This window comes from Nematolebias whitei, chromosome 15, assembly GCF_014905685.2.
Source record: "Nematolebias whitei isolate Nwh7 chromosome 15, NemWhi1, whole genome shotgun sequence".
NCBI lineage: Eukaryota > Metazoa > Chordata > Actinopteri > Cyprinodontiformes > Rivulidae > Nematolebias > Nematolebias whitei.
The window spans coordinates 40,840,073-40,865,303 of NC_056512.1; the positions used below are offsets into that span (position 1 = coordinate 40,840,073).

Sequence of the window (25,231 nt, forward strand, 5' to 3'; positions counted from 1 at the left end):
GGATGGATGGACAGATGGAGGAACACATGGATTAATGGATGGATGGACAGTATGGATGGACAGGATGGATGGACAGATGGATGGCTTAATGGATGGATGGATGATGGATGGATTAATGGGTGGATGGATGTGTAAACCTCATCTGTCCAACATCGTTCCAGAAGTCTTGGGGCTCATTCAGATAAAACCTTCTGACCTTCACCGTGTTCCGAGTTCTCCTGCAGTGCTTCCAAACAAGCCAGACCTCTTCAGTCTTTTTCTATTCATCTTGTCATGACCTTCAACCTTTACCTGAAGTCTGTAGAGCAGGACTGTTCAACTAAACTGCTCAGGGGGCCACAGTTACTGAAAGCCAAGAGCTCAGGGGCCGGACATCCAGCAGTTATTCTCTTTAAGTAAGCTTGTTTTATGATTTAAAATAGAGTTTTATTTAAAAATGAACCCCTGGATGGAACTGAGCACACCCGGGGGCCAGATTTGGACCCAGGGCCGCCATTTGAACAACCCTGCTGTAGAGTCTGGGATGGAGCTCATTGCACGGTCTGACCTTTGGGGTGGATTTGTTTTGTCTTCAGTGTTTCCTTCAAGTGAAAAATCTTTCTCTCTGTAAAACGATGGACTCCAAATAGTTTGAAAAATAACTATGACCCACGTTTTCTCCGGCAAACTGCTGATGGATCCACTATATTGCTGCCTGGTATTCTGAAGTATTTACAGTAAATGGTAAGTCAGGTCTTCTGGTGGAAAATTACAAGGCTGTTTGAACCCCCGGTTTTTAGTGCCGGCGACAGTATCGGGAGTTAATTTCACGGAGAAACTTCATCTGAAGTGCCGTGAGTAAACATTCTAAAGTGTCCCCCGGGTTTCCGTCCTAGATCAGTTTTTCCTACTTAACATTCTAAGTGAAACCCTTTAAATCATCCTGAACATCTGAACTTGGATCTGCTCTCAGGGGTACTTTTGATTAAAAGATCAAATTACCCAAGCCCATAAAAGCAGAGAGAGGGGCAGACTGGAGGGAAGGGGGGGGGGGGGGGGGGGTAGAGGTGCCGACAGGGTGGCTTTTTGAATTGATGGAGACGTGTGACCTCAGCCGACCCTGGATCCATCCTGTCAGCAGCTGGTTTGGACGAACAGTCCATGGACGTGATGCTCAGTTAACCCCAATCCCTTCAGCTCAGTTTCAAACTTTTGTTTTTCCAAACAGATTTCATGATGGAGACAAAGATAAAGGTGTTCTGATTTGAGTGAGAGTTGATTTAATGATCGATGGTTCCTCACCTGAATCAGACGTTCTCGTTGGACCAATTAACACGTGTTATTTAACGCCACACACCCTGCAAGCGCTGATCGGTTTCCCTCGTCGTCTTCGGAGCAGCGTCGTCTCTCGCTGGTCAGAGAACATCAAACGTTTGTGCGTTGACTGACGAGCAAACGCCCCAGGAGGGTTTCATCGGTCCAAACACAACCTGAAGATCAGCTTCTTCAGGGTCGGACGACGGCAAACACAGTGAGATGCAAAAGTATTCACCCCTTTTGGAGAACTTTCCAATCTGTTGCCTTAAACCGGGGATTAAATTGGATTTCTAATTCTTGACAAAAACAAAAACAAATCACCAGATTAATGATATTTAATGAACATAAAAGTGAAAAGCGGTGCGTATGTTTTTAGCCCCTTTGCTTTGAAGTCCTGACCATCACCTTCAAACGGTGCATAATTAGTTGGATAACCCTCCTGCTGCCCTCAAAATGACGCATGGAGCCTTTTCAGCAACAAGGGCCTTGGTTCAGCGTCTACTGCGCAAAGTGTCGAGTTATGTGGGTTGAATATATACACACACATTCTTATTCAGTTAAATGTGATAAATTAATTAAAAAAAAACAACTTGAGGCAACAACAATGAAAATATGGAGGAATACATTTGTGAGGCGTCTAAAATAACATGTGACCCGAGAAGCTCTTGTATTCCCTGCAGGCCAGTTTCATCCAGGCTGCCTGTAATATCTCAGGTCTAACGTAACGTAGCACCAAACACACTCAGACATGCTGAGCAGAGACTTCCTGTTGCTCAGCTTCCCTCCTAAACGGCCACTTAAAGGGAATAAAAGCTCAGGGAGCCCAGGGAAGGTAATTTAGTGGGTTGACACCTTTTAAATTAAAACTACAAATTCTCCCCAAACGAGAAGATAATTTGGTGGTTTGCTCGGTCCCTTTGTCTCCTGTTGCTGTCTATTATCTGTGCATTCATCACCGTGGAGCCAGGCTCACGCCGTCTCGTTTTAATTTGTGAATCACAGAACCAGGAGAGCTGTCGGAGCTGTCCGGTCTGTTCGTCGTGAAGCCGGAGAGTGTCACTGCTACGAAAGGTGACCTGCCTCCAAAAGCCTGAGTTCTATCCATTATAAAACAATTCATCCATCTTGACTAACGTCTGCTTGATTTTGTTGCTCACGACAGGGAGGGACATTACGTTTGTGGCTAAAGTGGACTCATCCAGCCTGCCGAGGAAGCCGGCGATGAAATGGTTGAAGGGGAAGTGGCTCGACCTGGCGAGCAAGGCTGGAAAACACATCCAGTTTAAAGAGTCTTATGACAGAGACACCAAGGTTGGTCTTTATGTGTGTATCTGAACATTGATTCATGCTTTGCCTTGTTAGCCAGGCCCCGGGGATCTTGTTGCTTTTCATTCAGATTTAAAGGCACTCACTTAAAACGACGAACTCCAGTAAACCAAAGGTTATCCCGAACTAGTGCAGTTTGAGTTTACTCAACTACTTCTCCAGATGTATCGATGCGTGTTGGAGAGAAGCACTTGCAAAGTCAGATATATACTATCATGTACATAGATACACATGAGAACCAGTCACAGAAAAAAACACCCCCGAGCTGCGTTATGCGCTCGCTTTTATACCTTTATCAGTTCAGCCGAGTTCACAGAGTTCAGAGGGTGTCCTTGGAGCCAGCCGCAGCCAAACATAGATAGACAGAGATAGTGTCTTGGGAGAAAGTTTCGATTATGTCTTGGGGTTCTTGTTCTCAGCCACAGTAATAAAAACATCCATAACCTTTGACCAAAAATTCTCAGACAATGTGCGACTCTGAAATGCAACGTAAACAAAGCACTGGGCTGAATCTACTGGAAACCACACGGACGTCACATGATTGATTAACCGGGCCGTAGCTTGTGTAGGTAAACAAATATGGCCGATACGTTCAACCTATATGTAGTCACTTTGATAATAAGGACAATAATTATGAAAATGAGAAAATTATTGTGCAGATTTAGTTTCTTTTTGAATTTCATCGTCTGGTTTTCATGACTTTGCAATGAGTGCTTTTAAATGTGCAAACATGTGCTCTGAAGGCAGTATTGCAGTATTTTGTGGTATTTTGAAACTCTGATGCCGTCCAACAGCCCATTCTCATTCACCTCACATCAACTCCTGCCATTTTATCAAAGTTCATGGCTTTTCTGAAACACCCGGGAGGCGTCGGGGCGCAGCCACTCCGGCAGAATCAGATTCAAGATCAAATACAGGCGAACATTATTCTGGACTGTTAAAATCATGTAAGGCTGTAAAAATAGAGATGGAGGAACATCACAAGGCTCAGAAACATAATTTTATCCAAAGCTTTAATTACAGATGTTGTAACCTCTGTGTGAACTTAAAACAAAAACCAAAACACAAGTTTATGTCGGTGTCAGAGAACGAGCTGCTCTGAATGAAGAAGCCGAAACAAAAGCCTCATTGACGTTTTGTCCAGAATTAAAAACAAAACCAACTGCGTGAAAAACGTTAAACGGGCGTATGAACGAGTGGCTCGTTACACTTTAACGGATGATACGACGTCACCTTTTTATTTCTGAATTTTGTTGGTTTTATGTCAAAAAGTCGGGATTTGAATAGTGAATGTTTGTTTCCTTTGAGATGAATGTTTTTCTGGACTGGAACAGGGAATTAAGTAAACCTATATGTTTTTGACAAAGGGTTGTAAGCTCAATCATCCAGGTAGATAACATAAAAGGTTAAATCGTGTCATCTGGACTAGTTTCTTTAAGTGAGAAACGTTTCGTTCCCCATCCAGAGGACTTCGTCAGTCTGCGGCCTGCCAATCAGATCTATTCCACAGGTAGCCTTCACTGCTGTGTTTCAAGCCAACTCAGAAGTAGACTTTTCACACATGCAAAACACACCCATCCAAAACAATAAACCATCATGTACAACACTCAGATGTTTTAGGCCAGATGACCAACTTGCTACTCACAGAAACAGCCTGAGGACACCAAGGCCAAAGTGGTTCAGAAAAAGGGTTGTAGGCTCAATCATAAATGTTTTTGGTTCAGGATGTTCAAGTGAGAAGGAGTTGCACTGTAAAAGAACAGAGGGAGGGTTTATTCTTGTCTGAGGTGGTGCAGCGACGAATCCTGGCAAGGAGGGAGACATTTTATCCATCACCAGGTGCAGTGGTGGAGCTAGAGGGTGACTAATGGTGGCCTTTGCCACCATAGAGTAATTTTTGGACACCCCAATCATTTGATGAAACTATTTTTTTAAGCAATATAAAAACTAGAAAGCAGAGCTTCCTCAAATAATTGGGGTGGCCAGTTTATATATATATATATATATATATATATATTTATATATGGTGCCTCACTTATTTTTCAAGTATGCTCACAACATGCATGGATGGATGGAGGGTATTTCCATTTCCCTTCGTTCTCTCCACATGGGTGGGCAATAAAGAGTGAAGATAAAAAGTAATAATTGAAACATAATTAGTGTACAATATGTATCTTTGAAAATTATTTTTTAAATCTCATTATCACAAAACTATCAGTTTTTAGACCATTACCAAAAGTTATTACGCCGAGGGATTTAATGTAATGATAATTGTCTGAAAAATTAATTAACAACGTCTAGTAGCTCATGGGATATTTTGCTGACACACTGACAGAGTTGATCCCAAAAGATGATGGCAAAGGTCATGTGATTTATTAGCACTCAGAGTTTGTATTAGGGATGACTCTCAGCCACCACCACACCAACTTTTAGTTCAATGTCTGTAAAATTGACCGAGCTTTATCCATTTTTGCGTTTGCTAATATATTCACAACATATCCATTTATGTTTTACATTTGGTGCACTAAATATATTTTTATTACATTCCCTGAATGTTAAATAATCCTGAAATAAAACACCCGCTGCTGCTGTTTTCATCAAAAACTCAAAATTGGTGGATAATCCAATAAACTTCTTAAAAGCTGCGTTCATCGTCGTGGGCGTGAGTGTGTGCTTGTGAGCACGTATTGCATGTCCGTGCACACGCGCGTGCGCCCAGGTGTGGGTTTTTTAATTGGGTGTGTTCTTAGCATATCGTCCCATCTCTCCGCCAGATCTACTCTTACGAGATGAGCATCATCAAAGTGGTGGACGGAGACGCAGGTGGCTACCGCTGCGAGGTCACCTCCAAAGACAAGTGCGACAGCTGCACGTTCGAAGTCTCCGTGCAAGGTAGGTCCGTGCACGGACACTTAATCACATTATTGTCATCTTCCATCCAGCATGTCTGCCGTTACTATGTAAGCGACTCTGTCAGCCAATAACTCAGTGAGTGCGATGCACATTAGGGCCCATCATTTAGTGGCCCTGTGAGGTCATCAGTTCATTATTCCTCTGCTGCTGCAGCCCTCTGCGTAATGAATTAACCTGGCTGGCCACTCACCAGCCTCTCTTCTCCTCCTGTCTGCTTTCAGCTGCACAAGAGGACCAGCAGGACAACATCTTGGAGGCTTTTAAGCGATCGTGAGTGTCAGTTTCAGCGAGCGCCGACTCAACGTGTCAGCCGTCACAGTGTCTCCCTCTGTAGATCGCTGCCTCCGGGCAGCTGTCAGTCTCAACCAGTGTCTGCACCCGCACGAGTGTCAATCCCTCACTGGTAGCAGACTCTGTTCCAGTCGGTCTGTTCGCCATCTCCCTCTCTTTCTGTCACGTCTCAGTGCGTCTGCTGCTTCATCTGGAGTTCCTCACGGTTAGCGTCTCGTTTACAATAAAAACAGGTGTGCAAGATAAAAACATAATGCAATGATTTGAAAGTTTCATAACCCGACCTTTTTTTTTTGTTCACTGTGGACCTCAGTAAACATATCAAATGTTTAAATTTAAAAAATATACAATAAAAAATGATTTATGGCAACATTTTGATATGGCAACAAAAGGCGGTAAAAGTAAACGATGCAAATAAAAAACAGCTGGAGGAACATTTTGCAACTAATTGGTTTAATTATCAACAGGTCAGTCAGAGGACTGGGTAAAAAAAAAACATGTCACAAAGGCTGAATCTCCCAGAAGTAAAGACGGGCAGAGGTTTACCACTCTGTGATAAACTGTCTAAACAAATGGAACAATTTCAGAATAATGTTCATCAGTGGAAACTGAAGACGTTGAAGCTCCCGTCGTCTACAGTTCATAATATAATCAATGATTTGGAGAATGAGCTCAAAGGACGAGGCTGAGAGTCATCACTGGATGGTCGTGATCATCGCGCCCTCAGGGGCCACTGCACTCAAACAGGTTCTGGGCTCAGGAACACGTCCACAGATCATAAAGCTCTATCAGACAAAGAAGAAGCCAGATGTGAACACCATCCAGAACAGCTGCCGTCTCCTCTGGACCAGAGCTCGTTTCAAATGGACTGAGACAAACTGCTCTGAGGTCAGATCAATCCAGAATTTAATTTCTCTTTGGAAATTATGGATTCCACACCCTCCAGACTAAAGTGTGGCGGGACCATCCAGCCAGTTATCAAAGCATAATTCAACTACCTGCTTCTCTGATGGTATGTGGGTGCATTATTACCTCTGCCATGGGCAGCTTACACATCTGGACAGGCACCATCAATATAAAAAGTATCCACAGGCTTTATGATATTCTCACATCCAGAGGATGTATTTTTCAGGGAAAGCCTTGGATCTTTCAGCAAGACCAGGCCGAACCACAGACTGTTTCCATTACAGCAGCGTGGCTTCATGGAAGAAGAGTCCTGGTGCTGATCGGACCTGCATGCTGTCCACACCTCTCACCAACTAGGTGCAACATGAAACCAAAAAAACCAGCAAAGATCCATGACTGAACAGCTAGAATCCTCCATCAGACTCCTCAGGTCCTGGATGGAAGTTCGTGTTTATGGGTTTATGAAATTCTCAAGTCATTGCATTCTACTTTTTACTTGCGTTTTCCACAACGTCCCAACTTTTTCAGACCTGGAGTTGTATTTTGTTACATGCTGTAGCTACTTTAAAAAAAAAAAAAAAAAAAAAGTAACTCTTTCTATTTTCGTCTCCACGCCTGCCTTTTGAAAACCCACCTCACCTTATAAGTATGTGCGCCACGTGGTTGCAAATCATCCTCGCTCCGACACATGGAGCTCCATATTTGAAAACATAATTCCCCATCCTTCATTAGAGAAGGAGCCGAACGGCGCAGGTAAGACGAGGAAGTCAACATGCAAACAGACAGCTTCATATTGTGGCTTGGACAGCGTCACGGAGCTTATTTGCAGAGTTCTGATTTGAGGGAACGATTGGGTGCAGGAGGGTGGTTGTGTGATAAATAAAAAGTGAGATGTTCGTTAAGACCTGACTGTGTTCAGGAGAGATAATATATGAGAAAAATGTTTTGTTACTTGGAGGTCATGCAGGTTTACCTTTTTGAGGGTAAATATCGAGGATCGCTCCTAAATGCACTGGATTTGACCACATTCTTTACCATAAAACTTTACTCTTTACAGCAGTGTTGCTACATTTAGTCTTTTTTATCTTCTTTTATTGGTTAAATTCACTTTTTCCTATCATTTTTGTAAACATTATATAAGCAGGCAACCGTTGAAATGAAAAGGCTGCTCTGGAGAATCTTTATCCTGCCTGATGATGTTCATCAGACATAACTGAGAAGACCTGTGTGTGGAAAAAAACAAGCTGCATGTTGGAAATATTGTCTGCAAGACAAGATGATATCAAGGCACAGATCCAAGGTGGCATTCCCAAATGTGTTGACCAGTCAGTCTTCAGTTGGTCAAGCAGCTAACCATTAAGGCAGTGGTTAAGATGTGGTGTCTCCTTGTGGGGATGAGATAATCTTACAGGATGACTTTATGGTTAAACTGATGCCTGTACTAAAGATCAAATGGGAATTAGCTAAAATTAGAATTCCCTCTCACACCAAGCAAAACAAAATAATCTAATATGTTACAATATAATAATTTTTCTGCACTCGCTCTCGTGCAAGTCAGATGCCTCCTCTCCCTCTCCTCTTCTCCTCCTGCTTTTTTTTTGTTGCTCTTTGTCTGTGTATATGAGCTCCTGTTACGCATCTTCCGAAACTAAAACTACTGCCATGGATCTGGTCAGCTGGACTTTCAACGCAATCGACAAAATCTTTTCAACAAAGTGACAGGGTCCTGGAGAGCCCTCATGCCCCATTGAGACTCATGCGGCAGGATACATCATGGATCCGTGGGGACTTTGGGAGCTGACGTGTCTTTCAGTTTTGTCGCAGGAGGACGCCGAAGATGTTCATATAATTGGATTCATGCTAGCTTTCTAACATTGGCAGATTCCTATGTTATCGGCTATTAAGGAAGACGGCAGCAGCAGTTTTGGCAAGGGCAAAACTACGGAGTCTGTGTGAAGGTTTGGTTCGTGCGTCGAGGACTCAAAATCAGCTGATTTGAGCTAACCCGTAAGATGGAAGCGATTTCTGAGAATCGCCAGCATTTTCGAGTCGACCTTGGAGGAGCCTCAAAGGCACGGACCAGAGGAATGCCCACTAATCTGGCCATTTTGGAAATTGAAAGTACCAGCAGGACTCAAGGCTGACAAGACAAAAACAGTCTGTCTGGGGAAAAAAAAAAAAACAATTGAGGTTTATCTGAATTTTACTCCCCCGGTTGGCCTCGAAAACAGGCAGACTTATCAAATTTCTCCTGGGATATGTGTAAACTAAGTGAAAGCTTCGTCTATCGCAACCCACCCCCCCCCGAGAACTTCTGTGAAGGCTTATCAAAACTGTGCTGGCTGACCAACATCTTATCAGGACTATGGTCTAACTGGAAGTGCTTCATGGACAAATATCATCATCTTGCCGTCAAATGCATGTGATGTGTTTATAAATGTGCTTGCTGCTAGAGATTTTTGATGTTTTAAATTGTGTCCTGACAAGCACAAGATGTGGAGATCTTTTTTTGTAATACCACTATCCTGTCCTCATGGATTTTTCCCCTCTTCTATCTTAAAAAGTATTATGAAAAAGGATAAGGGGCCGCACACCAGTAGCAGCAGCTACGTGCACTCCGCCCATCTTTCGGACGACTGTACGAACATAATTTCCTCTGTGTTTGGGTACAACAATAATAAAGCTAATTCTGATGTAGGAAATTGTTATATTTTTCCTGAGACACTAAACTTTTTATACCAAGTTGGATATCGGTGAGGTAAACTTTATTATTAGTAGTAATTTTATGATTGGTAATAGCTTTTGTATTTAGCTTCACAACATCAGAAAAACTCTGACCCCTGAGCAAATCTTTCCTGCTGTTTGTGTACGTTTCATACTGATCCTGTTTCTATGCTCACCTGTGAAGCACCCCCCACACACACATTAAACAAGTGGATTTGTAACTCCGGAGCAACTCAGTCGCAGAGCTGAAGACAGCGAGCTGCTCGGTGTTATGACCCATTCAGACACCCGAAGCAGGGCTCAGGTCACAATTCTGCACGTTACCAGGAAGAAACGCCACTAACAGCTGCTTAAAACATGCAAAACCTGCAGAGTGAAGTCAGCAGATAAACACGTGGGAACTGAAAAACACGCAGATGACTTGAAGCTTCGGGGGTGGGGGGTGGCAATAGTCACCCCTAATGGTGATCCCCCCACTTGGCCAGCCAGTTTGATCTTCTTGAACCCTAATCTTCTGCTTGGTGTGCATTTTTTATTTCATCAAGCTGTTCAGGGTTAGAAGAACCTCTTAAACATAAAAACAAACACAGCAGGACTTTCGTGGCCTCCCCATTAAAGAATTCTGGAGGCGCCACTGCTCCTTTTATCCCATGAGATTCTGTGTAACGTCGTCATTGCTCAGCATAAAACGATCTCAAACCCTGGCATGGAAGACAGCGGGCGATATGCATTAATCCATAAACGGAAGCAGTTTGAATGAGTCTGAAATATCTACATCATAAAGTGTTTAACTCTTACACATCCTGAACTCCTCGTTGTATTTCTAAGCTTTTCCAGATCTTCTCCTCTCTTCAGCGTCATCTTCTCTGACTGGTTGGGCGACCAAAAATCCTTCAGCCAGAAAATTCCCATGAAACGTGCATTGTCGTCTGACACGGCACTCTGGGATCGTTTTGACAGCACTTTTTTAGTATTCTTAAAATACTACACTGTATTTATCGTCAGAAAGAAAACGTGATGCTCATTTCAGCCTCTGGACTTCATGTTGGATGGGTTTACTCAGATGTGAAGACCAAACGATGGACATTTTCTTGACTGAAATGTGCCAAAGCATGATAAAAATCTCATTTCTGTTGTTTCCAAAGGAGGAGGGTGATGGACTAATGGCACTGATGCAACACGACAATATTTAAAACAATCCATTTCAGATGTGAAAGCTTTAATCCAGGCGGAAAATCGCAGTTAATACGTGTGAGCCTGTAGAGTCTGCAGGAACGTGTCTTAACCCTTAAAAGTTACACACGAAAATTCATTTGTTTGTTTTTCTGTCGCCACATTTACACAAGACGAGGCTTTTCACATTAAACGTTTGTCACAGACTTATGCACACACAGCCTGACCCTCGTCTAATGGGGTCAAGTTTCACTGACGCTGAAAAAAATCTCTCCTTCATTTTCTTTCTCGGTATTTGGCGTCTAATGATGGCTGCCTATCAAAATGCTCCACACTGTCTCCAAATGGCCAAGCGAGGTGGATTTACTTGAAACGCAGTCGACGCTGAGCCAAGCTGACATCATTTTCATGCTCATCCGACCATTTGTTGCCTTGTGAGCAAGAACAATTTCACCCAAAGAGAACTGACTCCCATCAGAGGATGGATGACGTCCTTGGATAAACTGTTCAGCTGTAAAACAAGCATGATCATCTAGGATGTGGGTGAATCTACGGGCATTTGTTTTGGCCTCGGACGTGTTAAATTAACTCCGAACATACGAGGAGAATGTCTAGACTTCACAGATGAGGGTGTTAGGCACCGCTGGTCACCTTGTTGAGTGATTGATAACACGAGACTTGTATCTCCTTCTATGTCTGCTTCTGTGCACTTGAGTTACTGAGTTCCTGTTAAATACAGATGAAACTCTTTAGTTTGTTTTTAAAGCTTTGACCTGGTTTATTTTTCTGAACTTCTCTGTATTTATTGAAATTCTAGATATCTTAGATTTTCTAAACAGGTCCATTTAGAAGTTCAACCTTCTAGATTAGGAGTGAAACGAGATCTTGTGTCGTGACTGGAACGTCACGAGTTTTCCCGTCCAGATGAAAACTGCCTCGACCGAAATTAGCACTGACAATTGTCCGTGTGGCTGTTGATGAACAGGTCAGGCACTAGGACCGCAGGGCCTCTCACTCGAGCCAGGTTTTGAGTAGCTTCTCCTCCAGCCTCTACAGCTACGTGCTGTGAGGAAGAGTCTCTGATGCACATTTATTTAAAACAGGCTGGGCTAATGCTGAGTTCATTTGGTGGTTTGTTGACTTTAAAGGTGGAGGTAATTCATACGTTCATACACTCGCTCTCGTGCAAGACGGACGCCTTTCTTCCCTCTCCCGTCATTCTCCTGCTTTTTTTGCTCTCTGTCTGTGTATCAGAGCTCCTATTTACACATCTTCCGAAAAGTAAACTACTGTCATGGAGCTGGTCAGCTGGACTTTCAACGCAATAGATAAAATGTTTTTCAACAAAGCGACAGGGTCCTGGAGAGCCCTCATGTCTCGCTGAGACGTACGCCGCAGGACACGTCATGGATCTGATGCGCCTGTCCGTATTCTTTCAGGAGGACGCCGAAGATATTGGAATCAGGATAGCAGGGTTTCTGCTTTTTGGCACCGGCAGATACCTATGTTATCAGCTATTAAAGAAGACAGCAGCAGCAGTTTTGACCATGGCAAAGCAGCCGACCATGTGTGAAGGGCTGGTTCGTGCTTCGAGCACTCAAAATCAGCTGATTTATGAGCTAAACTGTAAGATGGAATCGATTTATGAGAATCGCAGGCCACTTGCGGCTTCTGGGACTCGCCAGAATGTTGGGGACGACCTTGGAGGGGGCTAATAAGCACGCACCAGGGGAACGCCCACATTTCTGTCCATTTTGTATTAAAATTACCAGCAGAACTCAAGGCTGACGAGAAACAACAGTCTGCCTGAAAAAAAAAATCAACAACTGTGGCTTATCTGAATCTGACTCCCCCGTTTGGCCTCAAAGCAGGTTGACTTATCAAATTTCTCCTGGGATATGTGTAAATTAAGAAAGCCCTGTCTATCGCAACCCCCCCACGAGAACTTCTGTGAATTCTTATCAGAGCTGTACTGGCCGACACCAACATCTTATCAGGATTATGGTGCTATCTGGAAGTGCTTCATGGACAAATCTCACCATCTTGTTGTCAAATGCATATGTAATGTGTCTATAAATGTGTGTCTATAAATGTGCTTGCTGGTAGAGTTTTTGATGTCTTAAATTATGTCCTGACAAGGACAAGGTGTGAAGAGATCTTTTTTGTAATACCACTATCCTCTCCTCGTGGCCTTTTCCCCTTTTCTATCTAAAAGAACAAGAGGCTGCGCTCTTATGAGCAGCAGCAACGTGGAGTCCGCCCAGCTTTCGTACGACTACGAACATAATCTCACTGTATTTTGGTACAATGATAATAAAGCTTTCATCTACGTCTTTTAGCCGAGGTCAGGCTTTTATTTAAAAACACTGTCCTGATGTGGAAAAGGCCATTTGTGTTTTATCAGCTCGAGGCTTGACTACTGTAAAGCTCTTAATGTTGTGCGAACCCAGTCCTCCCTCAGCTGTGTTCAACTTGTCCAAAATGCTGCTGCTCATCTTTTAACTCACAACTCCAGGCGTGCGCAGATCTGTTCTATTCACTCTTCACTGGCTTCCAGTCCAGCTTTCAGCTGATTTCTGTTGTCTGATGTTTATATGTTGCTTAAATATCATTTGTTTCCCTTGTCACCGAAACTGATATAAACTTTGAGTCCATTTAAAGAGTTCTGCTCCATTTTCACACCTGTCCCTTTTATTAATGTATTCATTTAGAGCACAGGATAAAACGGGGATAAGTTTTAACTATTTCTTATTCTTGTCGTAGTGTGTGTGCTTATTTTTAGTTTGTTGCAATGAGGAAGAAAAAGGGATTTATAAGTGAATATACTAAATCTCTTCGGTGCTGATGGCTCTCTTTTCTATTTGGATAGTAAATGCAGTAAAACGGATCCAGTGCACCATAATTAATCAGAAATATCTTCTGTTTCCTCCAGCGGTGATGCAGATGAGGATGCTGGTGACCTAGACTTCAGTGTGTTGCTTAAAAAAAGGTAAGCGTGTTTCCAGAGACGCTCCTTTCCCTTCATCTGTGTCGAGTTTGATTCTTGTTTTCAGTGCGGTTCAACGTTTGCATTCAGGAAGGAGAAGAAACAGCAGGAGCCGAAAGAGGAAGTGGATGTTTGGGAAATCCTAAAGGCAGCCAAGCCCTGCGACTACGAGAAGATTGCCTTTCAGTACGGCATCACGGACCTGAGGGGCATGCTGAAGAGGCTGAAGAAGATGAAGGCGGAGCAGAAGAAGAGTGACGGTGAGGAGCCGAGGAAGAGACGAGACAGATTTTATGAGGCAAAAGCAGACGAGGAAGGAGGCAGTGGGGGGAAATGAGAGCTCTTTAATGCATTAGGCTGTAAATACTGGCAGCATTTAAAAGGCCTCAGGAGAGACGTTATACAGCCGAGATGACAGGTGGAAAGTGTGTCAGGTCGGCTCTCTTGGATTATTTTACTATTAAAACTAGAACTTTCCTAACATCATTCTTTGTTCTCAGCTTTCCTGACCAAGCTGGATTCGGCCTACTCTGTGGAAAAGGGGAAGAAGATCCAGCTGACAGTGGAGTTGGCTGACCCCACAGCTTCAGTCAAGTGGCTCAAAAACGGGCAGGAAATCAAACCATCGGCCAAGTGAGCTGCTGTAGACTCCCCCGTGTGTGTCTGTGTGAAAAATAGCAGAATAAGTGGGAAAAAGTGGCCGAAGGTACAGGATGGAAGTTTGTCGCAGTTACAGAAATTATTAGCGTCAAACACGTTGATGACTATTGGTGCAGTTAGGTTTCAACACACCTAAAGTTTCACTTTGTGTTAAAAAAAATTCTCACTTTTTCACCCAAAACACCAAATGTTGAAGCCAAATCCACATTTCTGGATGTCAGACAAATACCGATTGCAATTGACTATCGCGCATTTTTCTGGCTGAACACTGAGAATGTTGTGCCTCCTGACATTTCACCGCCTTTAATGTGACCTGATTTACATCTTAATTTTACATCCTTCCTAATTTATATCCATTAAAGTTTTCAGGAAATAATAATTCCAGCAACACCGTTCACTTCAAACTAACACTACGCTCACACCGCAGGGCTTGAGGCTCAGTTCTAACTTTTTGCTCAGTTTTGTTGGCGTGGCCGTTCACATTATAATTAAAATGTGAACTCCAGTGTGAACAGTCCACGGCGCTGAAGTGACCGCAGATGAAGACACAGCACGCCGTGTTTGCAGAAGGAAATATGGACGTTACATGTTAGCAAGTGTGTGCAATCACATCATTCATGAACAATATGAACAAATCCTTCTGCTTCCTGCATTTCAACTATCGATTCCATCAGGTACTGCTACAACCCAACATGTTGGTGACATTCTGCTTTAATGTAGCTGAACCCACGTGCAGGCAAACGACGGGAGACTCCAGGTCAAAATAATAAAACTTTATTTTTACAAACAAAACGAAAAGCTGACGGGGCAGCAAAACTTAGATTTAGGGAGGAGATGAGGAGAGGAACAGAGCTTGACAGCCACAATGCACGGACAAAGGAGGAACACAGAGACTTTAGACAGACACTTACGAGACATGATGACAAACACCTGGGGGGGGGGTTGGAACTGGAGACAGGTGTAACAGGAGCTAGAGTTGCATTTGGGCCCAAAAAATTTGGCCCGACCCCAGCCCGTAGCCATCATTTCAGAATCCCACCTGACCCGACGTATTAACAGTAATTATAGGTCCGATCCCGATAAAACCCTGACATTTTTAATTAAGCTTTGTCTGCTTATATAGTTATTAACGGTTGAGGGGGCAGAAGATCGGAGCTGAGGGGGCGTTTGTCCTTTCATGGCCATCAAAGTGCATTAGATCCCTGCTTCTGCCTTCATTCTGCATTATGCAGACATGGACCATGCTCTGACATGACAAATATTTTGTGATCTCATGTGTCTGGACTGAGTGCAGCAGCTGAATGAACGTCCATTTGGGCTGCTGGATCGCTGGCAGTAGTCCATCTGAAGCTTAACTGATTTTTTTTTTTTGTACCTCTTTCAAGGCCGGTCAGCATGCAGTCAAATGGTAACGTGCGGCTGGTGATTGTATGGCAAGCCATGTTGCTATATAATTGGATCGTCAGCCGTGCGCAGCCGCTGACGCAATCAAAAGCCCAACACCGACCCAGTCTGCACATTATTATGGTCCGGCCCTAACCCGGGTTGGGCGGGGCTGGGCTCCAGGTTCGGGTTAGAAATTACAGCTCCTGTCAGGAGCTGACCAACAAGGAGGGGGAACAGGAGGATTACGATTACAGAAATGACAGAACAAAACCCAGAAATCACCACAGTTGGTGTGGTAACATCATATGTTGGAGTAAACTCTGTATTTCAGGACAGATCTAAACTGTTAACGACAAACAAACTGGACTTCTGTTCCTCTACGTGTGACGTTCAAGCTTTCAACTGCACGACGTTGGTATCAACGCTTGGCTCGATCTACCTCACTGACGTCAAAGTCTGGTGAAATGTGACAAAACCGCTCAGACTGAGGTCGCTCTGAAAAACGTCAGATTTCGATTTGGCACCAAATAAGAAAAAGACCTGGGTCAGATTAGACGTGATCTGGAGAATATGAGCAATAAATAAATAAATAAATAAATACAGATTTGAGGCGTTGCCTGCATGTGATCGCAGCCTTATTGGATCTCTTTGGCTTTGTGTCACGTCTGACAGTTTTACACAGTATACATGTTGGTGTCGAGCCCGTTGTACCCGCTGGGCTTCGTGCAGCGTCTGCATCCCCGTCTGCTGTGCTCTCTTTCCTCCTCCTTCAAAAACGTCTTTTGGTGTTTTATTGAAGAGAGTACAGCTGTTCGAGTGGTGTTTCTTCAACGTCTCTCCACCATCTGCTGTTCTGAGATCTTCATGCTGTTCACAGAGAGGGAGGAAGGCCCTCTCCTGTCAGGATGAAGAGGAGGAAGAGGAGACTTTTATTTTGGCTCATAGCTGAGCCTCCCCCGAGGGTTTTTCTGGCTGCTACCAGAAAGCTCTAAAAAGACGTTTCCTCTTTTTAAAAACGGTTCTTTTTGCATCACGCCAAAAAACAAACAAACTAAAAAATAAACAATAATAAGCCAGAAAAGCTTTTGTACATAATAGTTAGGAGAAAAGACTTTAACTACTTAACAAATACAGAATCCAAATCCAGCTTTACTAAAAATGAAATGTAAAATGATGAATTGTTTTCATGAATTCAGTCGTTTGAAAATTTGCAGGAGTGAAACGCTGAACTGCGGTGTCGCTTTAAAATGTTATTAAAAAAACACAACAGAGACCCTGAAGCCTTACAGCAGGGGCGTCAAATATAAAATCATATTACTGTGGGTCAATATTTAATAAACATATTCTGCAACATGTCAAACTATTCAAATAGAAATGTCAATAACTTCTTTAACGACATCAACTTTAGAGTAAATATAATAAATGTTGTCAGGAAGAGACTAAAACATGATTTTTCAGAAAAAAACAACAACTTCTTGTTATAAATTAAACTCTGAGGTCACTTGTTCATAAATTAATTTTTACTGCCCTCGAAGCACAACTTCAGTCAGTCGGAAAGTTTCCAGGACTCAAACGGACAAATCTGGAAAAAAGATCTGAAAAGCACGTCAGTTTTTATTTATTCTTATTTCAACAAAGCTTGAACAGAATCATATTTTTTAAATTTAGCACCTAAAAATTACTTTAACGCTCGTTTTCTGTATTTAATATTGTATTTTTGTTGGGTGTGTTTAATCTGAAAAGTATCACAAATGTTTAAAGAGCCCAATGTTTTATTTTTAGTAATGCTAAAAATAAATTTACTCTCTCTCTCTGACACATAACTACAGGTGCTGGTCATAAAATTAGAACATCAGGAAAAAGTTGATTTATTTCAGTAATTCCATTCAAAAAGTAAAACTTGTATATTATATTCATTCATTACACACAGACTGATATATTTCAAATGTTTATTTCCTTTAATGTTGATGATAATAACTGACAACTAATGAAAGTCCCAAATTCAGTATCTCAGAAAATTAGAATATTACTTGAGACCAATTAAAAAAGTATTTTTTAGAAATGTTGGCAACTGAAAAGTATGAACATGAAAAGTATGAGCCTGAAAAGTATGAGCATGTACAGCACTCAGTACTTGGAGCTCCTTTTGTCTGGATTTCTGCATCAATGCGTTGTGGCATGGAGTCGATGAGTCTGTGGCACTGCTCAGGTGCTATGAGAGCCCAGGTTGCTCTGATGGTGGCCTTCAGCTCTTCTGAATTGTTGGGTCTGGTGTATCACATCTTCCTCTTCACAACACCCCATAGATTTTCCATGGGGTTAAAGTCAGGTGAGTTTGCTGGCCAGTTAAGAACAGGGATACCATGGTCCTTAAACCAGTTACTGATAGCTTTGGCACTGTGTGCAGGTGCCAAGTCCTGTTAGAAAATGAAAACTGCATCTCCGTAAAGTTGGTCAGCAGCAGGAAGCATGAAGTCTCTAAACTTCCTGGTAGATGGCTGCGTTGACCTATGACCTCAGAAAACACAGTGGACCAACACCAGCAGATGACATGGCACCCCAAACCATCACTGACTGTGGAAACTTGACACTGGACCTCAAGCAACGTGGATTCTGAGCTTCTCCTCTCTTCCTCCAGACTCTGGGACCTTGATTTAAAAAAAAAAGAAGCAAAATTTACCGTCATCAGGGAACATAACTTTGGACCACTCAGCAGCAGTCCAGTCCTTTTTGTCTTTAGCCCAGTCGAGATGCTTCTGACGCTGTCTCTTGTTCAAGAGTTGCTTGACATAAGGAATGCGACAGCTGAAACCCATGTCTTGCATACATCTGTGCGTGGTGGTTCTTGAAGCACTGACTCCAACTGCAGTCCACTCTTTGTGAATCTCCCTCACATTTGGAATGGATTTTGTTTCACCATCCTCTCCAGGGTGCGATTATCCTTATCGCTTGTACATTTTTTCCTACCACATCTTTTCCTTCCCTTCACCTCTCTATTAATGTGCTTGGACACAGAGCTCTGTGAACAGCCAGCCTCTTTAGCAATGACCTTTTGTGTCGCCCTCCTTGTGCAAAGTGTCAATGGTCGTCTTTTGAACAACTGTCAAGTCAGCAGTCATGATTGTGAAGCCTACAGAACTAGACTGAGACCATTTAAAGGCCTTTGCAGGAGTTTAGAGTAAATTAGTTGATTAGATTGTGGCACCAGGTTTCTTTAATATTGAACCTTTTCACAATATTCTAATTTTCTGAGATACTGACTTTGGGGTTTGCATTAGGTGTCAGTTATAATCATCAACATTAAAAGAAATAAACATTTGAAATATATCAGTCTGTGTGTAATGAATGAATGTTATATACAAGTTTTACTTTTTGAATGGAATTACTGAAATAAATCAACTTTTTCTCGATATTCTAATTTTATGTCCAGCACCTGTATTTGCGTGATTCATAGACAAATACTTTGAACTCATGCACGTCCAGAAGTAACTTCCTGCAACAATAAACTCTGCCCATTTTTGTCACCTTAATAATTTTTTTTTTAAGTTTAAAGTTCTAGATCTGCCACATCAAAATCAAAACTTACAGAATCATTCAAACCTAAATTTCGTCACTAATGTGCTCAGTTTTAAACAAGAAAAAGTTTTGCAGACTCAGGTTCGAGGACAAGTTTCAACACATTTAACATATTCTCTCGCGGGTCAGAGAAAACTGTAACGATGGCCGCATGTGGCCCATGAGCCTTAAGTTGACGTGTTTACAGCGCCGTTAGTCTCCGTTAAATAAACACTTATTAACTCTGAGTGGAGGAACTTTGGACACCGATGGACTCTGAAGTGTCCGATGATGCAGGTTTCAGCTCGTAACCATGGCGATTTTCATCTCCGTTACACAAGACAACTCTGAAGCCTTTTGATGTTTGCCTCTAACGTTTTACAGTAATCTGAATGTGTGTGTAGGAGCTGACATTGTGTGTGTGAAGGTCTGTGGGAAAATGTGCGTATTGTTGAAGACTGACTCACTCTGTTGTCACCAGCCCGATTTACTGAACGCATTCATTCACTTCTCTCTCCAGGCTTTGACTCTTTCGTTTTTTATTGTTGCGTGGTCTTCTCCCCTCACGGCAGGTATGTGTTTGAGAGCGTGGGCAACAAGCGGTCACTCACCATCAACAAGTGCAACCTGTCGGATGACGCGGCGTACGAGTGCGTCGTCGAGGAGGAGAGGTGCTTCACGGAGGTTTTTGTCAAAGGTAGATGACTCACCGAGGCTTTCAGATGAACGCTCAGACGGGGGACGATTTTCTGCTCCGATGAGCAAACGTTGCGTGTGGGGAGGCCTGACGGTGTTTTCTGTCTGCTCACTCATCTTTAATGGCCTGAAGAAGGCTTGTATTGCCACAGATTAGTGTCTGTGTGCTGATGAATTCATTAGAAACTGATTTATTGTTTTAGAGGACGTTGTGTGTATATACAGAGAAAAGTAAAACGTCATTTTTCTTGCTATTTTCCTTCCAAGCAGATGATTTTTAACTCGTTTGAAGTGGTCTTGTTAGTATTTTTTGTTTTCAGCTGCTTTTTCTCCACTTTTCAGTCAAACACCTGAGAAATCTGTTAGTTGGTCAGAGCACCGAATCATTTAGGCATGAAAAACGAGTCCTAAGCTCAAGGAATGAATTCAAAAACCAGCGGTTTCTGATGTTATCAGCCATTAAGTGGACGTTATTAGTTGTATCATTCCCACAGGTAGCGTTCAGACTGTTCCCTCCTACCTCCTAGTAGGTTTAAAAGTATGTTTTGACCGGTGATAATATGCATCATGGCTCGTGAGTAAAACCGGAAGTGTATATTAGTTAGCTTTATGTAACCCTTTTCCTAAACCTAACCATACAGCTGACCCTGAGCACTGACCCTAAACTTAACCCCCTTACCCTTGACTCTTAACCTAACCACGTGACCGCATAATCAGCGATAAGAACGTACCTTTAAACCTACTAGGAGGTAGAGGAGGGGCAGTCTGAACGCTATGTATATGGATGACAACAAATAATAACGGCCATTTAATGGATGATAACATCTGAAGCGGGTGCAAAAACTCAAGGATGGACCAACGGGAACCCAGTTTGATCAAAGTAATCCCAGCAGCAGCAAACCGTCTGAGCAGCACCCTCAGATAAGATGGAAACGCCCTTGAAAATGAGCTTTCTCGAATCAAACAGTTCCTTCGTGTCTTGGGTCCTTCTTTTTTCAGTCCAGCCTCAGAACCTTGAGCACCATTTCTGATTCAGCGACGGCTTTAATAAAAACACGTAAATCCAACAAACTACAAACTGTCACTTCCATCTCAAGAATGTCTCAAAATCTAAAGGTTTCTTGTCCAAAATTGAATTTGAGGTGATCGTTCATGTGGGCTCAGCTTGTTCACGTAAGCGAGGAGCCGGACCGTCTTCAGGTCGTCCAGAACTCAGCTGCAAGACTCTATCGAGCTCGCATCGCACGTGTTTTAACTTCCTTTCACTGGCTCTCGTTTTAAAATGATAGTTTTCATTTTTAGAGCTTTGCATGAACAAACTCCTTCTCATGGATTCAGCTCCGTGCCCTGCAGGTTCAGGTCAACAGGTTAGATGTTGTTGGTACCAGTGAACCTGGTGCTAGAGGGCGGGCCGGCTGGGCCGGGCTGGCCTCATTCAGGACACCCCCCCCCCCCACCCCCCAAGACAGATTACACTGTGTAAATAAGTTGAACCTATGCAATGAATTGACTCAAGACAACCAGCAGAGGGTGCTGTAGGCGATTAAACTGAACTTTTGTGCTTGTTTCTACGATTTATGCAAAAATTGTTTATGCCAACTTGAGCACAATTTCTCTGCATTTTCTGGTGACTACATATCACTGTTTATTTGTTTTGTATTAATAAACAACATATGGTTATTTCAGTTGCAAGGTTACGCAAACATTTATGTATTTACATAAAATAAAATGACTATTTACTGTGGCCCCCCAAAATATTCCTCAGCCCTCCCCCCAGCTAAATTCTTCTGGAGCCGGGTCTGGGTACCAGCACCCATTTTAAATCTTTAAATTTAATTCAAACACGTAAAAGAACTTCTAGACATTCCTTCATAAACAGGCTTTAGGCTAGATGTTTGACCTGTAGTTGTTTATTCTGGTGCATGCTCATAATTTCTTCTTGCTTTTATTGTGAAGCACTTTGTTCTGTATCTCAGCATGCAAAAAAAAATGGTTAAATCATGTCATCTGGACAGTTTCTACCTGGAAGTTTGAGCTTACAAACCTTGTTTTTGTCTCAGCGTGTTCGCCACCTTCTCACATGACCTGCTCTCAACGCTCAAATATTCAGGTGCTTCCTCTTCGGTCCTGCGTCTGTTTGTGTCCCTAAAGAAAAACACATTTCTCAGCTTTGACCTGGACAAACTGAAGACTCGTTTTATAAATCTTTAGTGAAGCCTGCAGTAAAACCTGCTGCTGTTTCTGTGGAATAACTGCCTGTGGCCTCGCCAGCTGAGAGGATAAAGACGTGGGGGTCTGGGGGAGGGACGGGGAGCTCGGATGCAGAATATGACCAATAGCCGAGGCAGAGCCTCGAGCATCACACTGTGGGGTTTCACAACGGGACTCCCACCTCCTCAGGAGAACATCTTTAAAGACAGATGTTTGGGGGTTTCCTTAAAGACTTTAATGAGACATTATTCAAGTGCAAACGACACGCTCTGGGTTTTATTTTGACGTTAAAGTTTGTTTTCAGGCTGTAAATCTTTTACACGCTGTGTCTCAGTCTGGACACACTCTGTCCGTTTGTCCCCAGAGCCTCCGGTCACCATCACTAAGCCCCTGGACGACGTCCACACCGTGGTGGGGGAGAAGGTGGAGTTTGAGGTGGAGGTGTCAGAAGAAGGAGCCAACGTTAAATGGTGAGCAGACGTCCTCTCGAGCCAAAAGTCTGACGTTGATACACGGATGGGTAAAAAAAAAGGCACGAAAAACCTTAAATGCACTTAAAAGGCTTCATTAGACTGAGTGCTAATGTCAGTGAAGACTTTAAAGCTGTGTATTTATTGTAAATGCAGCACATTTAAAGAAATACTCTTATTTTTTGTCTGTGAAGAATCTCTCCTGTCCCTGAGGGATGCTCGGCGGTTCCTCTTTAACACAGCCGGGCTTTGATTGCTTTGTTTGCTTCATAAGAGCTAAAGTCCCCGTCAGAGACGATGCAGGCAGAAAATGAGCTTCTTTTATTTTGAAGAGAATTTAAAAACGAGTGAATCTGTGCGATCTTCCACGGACTATTCTGAACTTTCTGCACTTTAGTGTTCACATTTAGGCAGGACCACATGCTAAACTGTGAACATCACTTTATTTTAGCTCAATATTTCAACAACTGACTGAATTTTAGCCATTATTGAATTGATTAGATGTGTTGTCCATCTTGACTTAAACTGACTACAAACATTTATCCCTTGTGGAGAAACATGCATTGATTACAGATCAAAATCCATCCAGGGCGACCTTCCTGGGTGGAGTTTACATGTTCTCTCCGTGCATGTGTTGGTTTTCTCCGGGTACTCCAGTTTCCTCCCACAGACCAAAAACATGCATGTTAGGCTGATTGGTAACTCTAAACTGTCCCAAGGTTTGTCTCGTTTGTCTCTCTGTGTCCCTGTGATGGACTGGAGACCTGTCCAGGATGTCCCCCGCCTCTCGTACATTGACTGCTGGAGACAGACACCAGCTCCCCACGACTCGAAAGAGAAAAACGGGTAAAAAATTAATGAATAAAAAAACATGGGTGGATAAATGGTTTAAGAAAAGTTTTGCTAACAGACAAAGTTGAGCTCATATTGTTAAAAGTGAGATTTTAAACCAAGCTGTAGTGCTCAGATTGTGTGTTAGGGGTGATGCTCAGCTACTACCACTCTAAATTTTAGTATGTCTGTAAAACTGACTGATCCATTTTTGTGTTTAAGGTCACTTGGCTGTGGCAGCCATCTTAAATCAGGTTTACTCAAACAAGGTAATCAGTTTTAAGCACGTGTCAGTCAATTTTGTCCAGTGGAAGATGAGATCATGTTCAGAGCATTTGAACCCAAGTGCAGACAGACACGGAGAGCTCAGGGATAAAAATAAAGAAACTCATTTATTAAAGCAGAAACAACAAAAAGGCTGATGTGGCAGCAAACTTACAAAACAAGATAACACAAGGGGATGTGGAGGGACAGAGCATGATGGCTGTGGGAAGCACAACACACCAGGAAACAAGAAGCTGAACTTAAAGGGACACTAACAAGACACCATGAGGAACACCTGGTGTGATTGGGAGCAGCCGGTGAAGCAGGAGCTGGCAACATCCATCCATCCATTTTCTTTACCCGTTTATTCCATTTTGGGTCAACGGGGGTCGCCGGTGCCCATGTCCAGCAATCACTGTGCGAGGGGCGGGGTACACCCTGGACGGGTCGCAAGTCCATCACAGGGACACATAGAGACAAACGAGACAAACAACCATTCACTCTCTCACTCACACCTAGGGACAATTTAGAGTTACCAATCAGCCTAACATGCATGTTTTTGGTCTGTGGGAGGAAACCGGAGTACCCGGAGAAAACCCACGCATGCACGGAGAGAACATGCAAACTCCACCCAGAAAGGCCCCCGGACCGGGATTTGAACCAGGGACCTGCTCGCTGAGAGGCAGCAGCTCTACCAGTTGCGCCACCGTGCTGCTGAGCTGGCAACATGACGGAAGAAACTCTGAGGAAGGCAGGAAACACAAGAATCTAAAGAAACGACACAAAACAGAACAGATTCTCACAGAGACGTGCACAGACACAGGTAAACACATGATCATCCTCCTGCTTTCAGCAGCGGGTGATAATGAAGATTTTACTTTGAAGTAAAGTTGTTTTAACTCGCAGTAAATTAGCTCTGACAACTGGATCAATGTTCTCTAAGGATTATAAAAAAGATTTAACTGCAAAAAAGAACCACATAAACCATAAGGTGACAAAATGTGTCCAGCAGTCACTGTGTGAGAGTGGGGTGGGGATCATCCTGGACAGGTCTCCAGTCCATCACAGGGACACATGGAGACAAACATCCATTCACTCTCACCTAGGGACAATTTAGAGTTACCATTCAGCCTATAGACATACAATTAGCATCCATCTCATGTCTCGTTCTCTATCATCAGTTTTTGATTTATTAATTAATGCATTTGATCAAAATCTATCAAATCATATACAAATAAAACCCTCAAAATTTCTAAGAGCCACTAACATTTTAATTTAAAATGAGAAAAAAAGTACAAAAAACTCATTTGGATGTTCTTAGTTGCTGTTTTCACATCCAGGGACGGTTGTAGGGGGTGGCCCAGAGGGGTAGCAGCCTCCATCCATCCACCATCTTTTACCTGCTTTTTCCTTTTTGGGTCGCAGGGGGTCACTGGTGCCCATGTCCAGCAGTCCCTGTGCGAGAGGCGGGGGACACATGGACATGTCTCCAGTCCATCACAGGGACACATAGAGACAAACAACCATTCACTCTCTGTCACAT

General features: G+C 43.0%; 1 protein-coding gene across 1 annotated transcript in view; it reads left to right on the plus strand.

Annotated features, from left to right (window-relative positions):
- Positions 1 to 25,231, plus strand: part of mybpc2a (myosin binding protein Ca) — a 64,923-nt gene that overhangs the window by 22,109 nt on the left and 17,583 nt on the right. Inside the window, exons 4-12 of the mRNA XM_037689215.1 lie at positions 2,299 to 2,367; positions 2,459 to 2,607; positions 5,397 to 5,514; positions 5,757 to 5,805; positions 13,562 to 13,618; positions 13,706 to 13,875; positions 14,116 to 14,248; positions 19,789 to 19,913; positions 22,488 to 22,593. Of these exons, the coding sequence (XP_037545143.1) occupies positions 2,299 to 2,367; positions 2,459 to 2,607; positions 5,397 to 5,514; positions 5,757 to 5,805; positions 13,562 to 13,618; positions 13,706 to 13,875; positions 14,116 to 14,248; positions 19,789 to 19,913; positions 22,488 to 22,593 (976 nt within the window). The remainder of the gene's footprint in view (positions 1 to 2,298; positions 2,368 to 2,458; positions 2,608 to 5,396; positions 5,515 to 5,756; positions 5,806 to 13,561; positions 13,619 to 13,705; positions 13,876 to 14,115; positions 14,249 to 19,788; positions 19,914 to 22,487; positions 22,594 to 25,231) is intronic.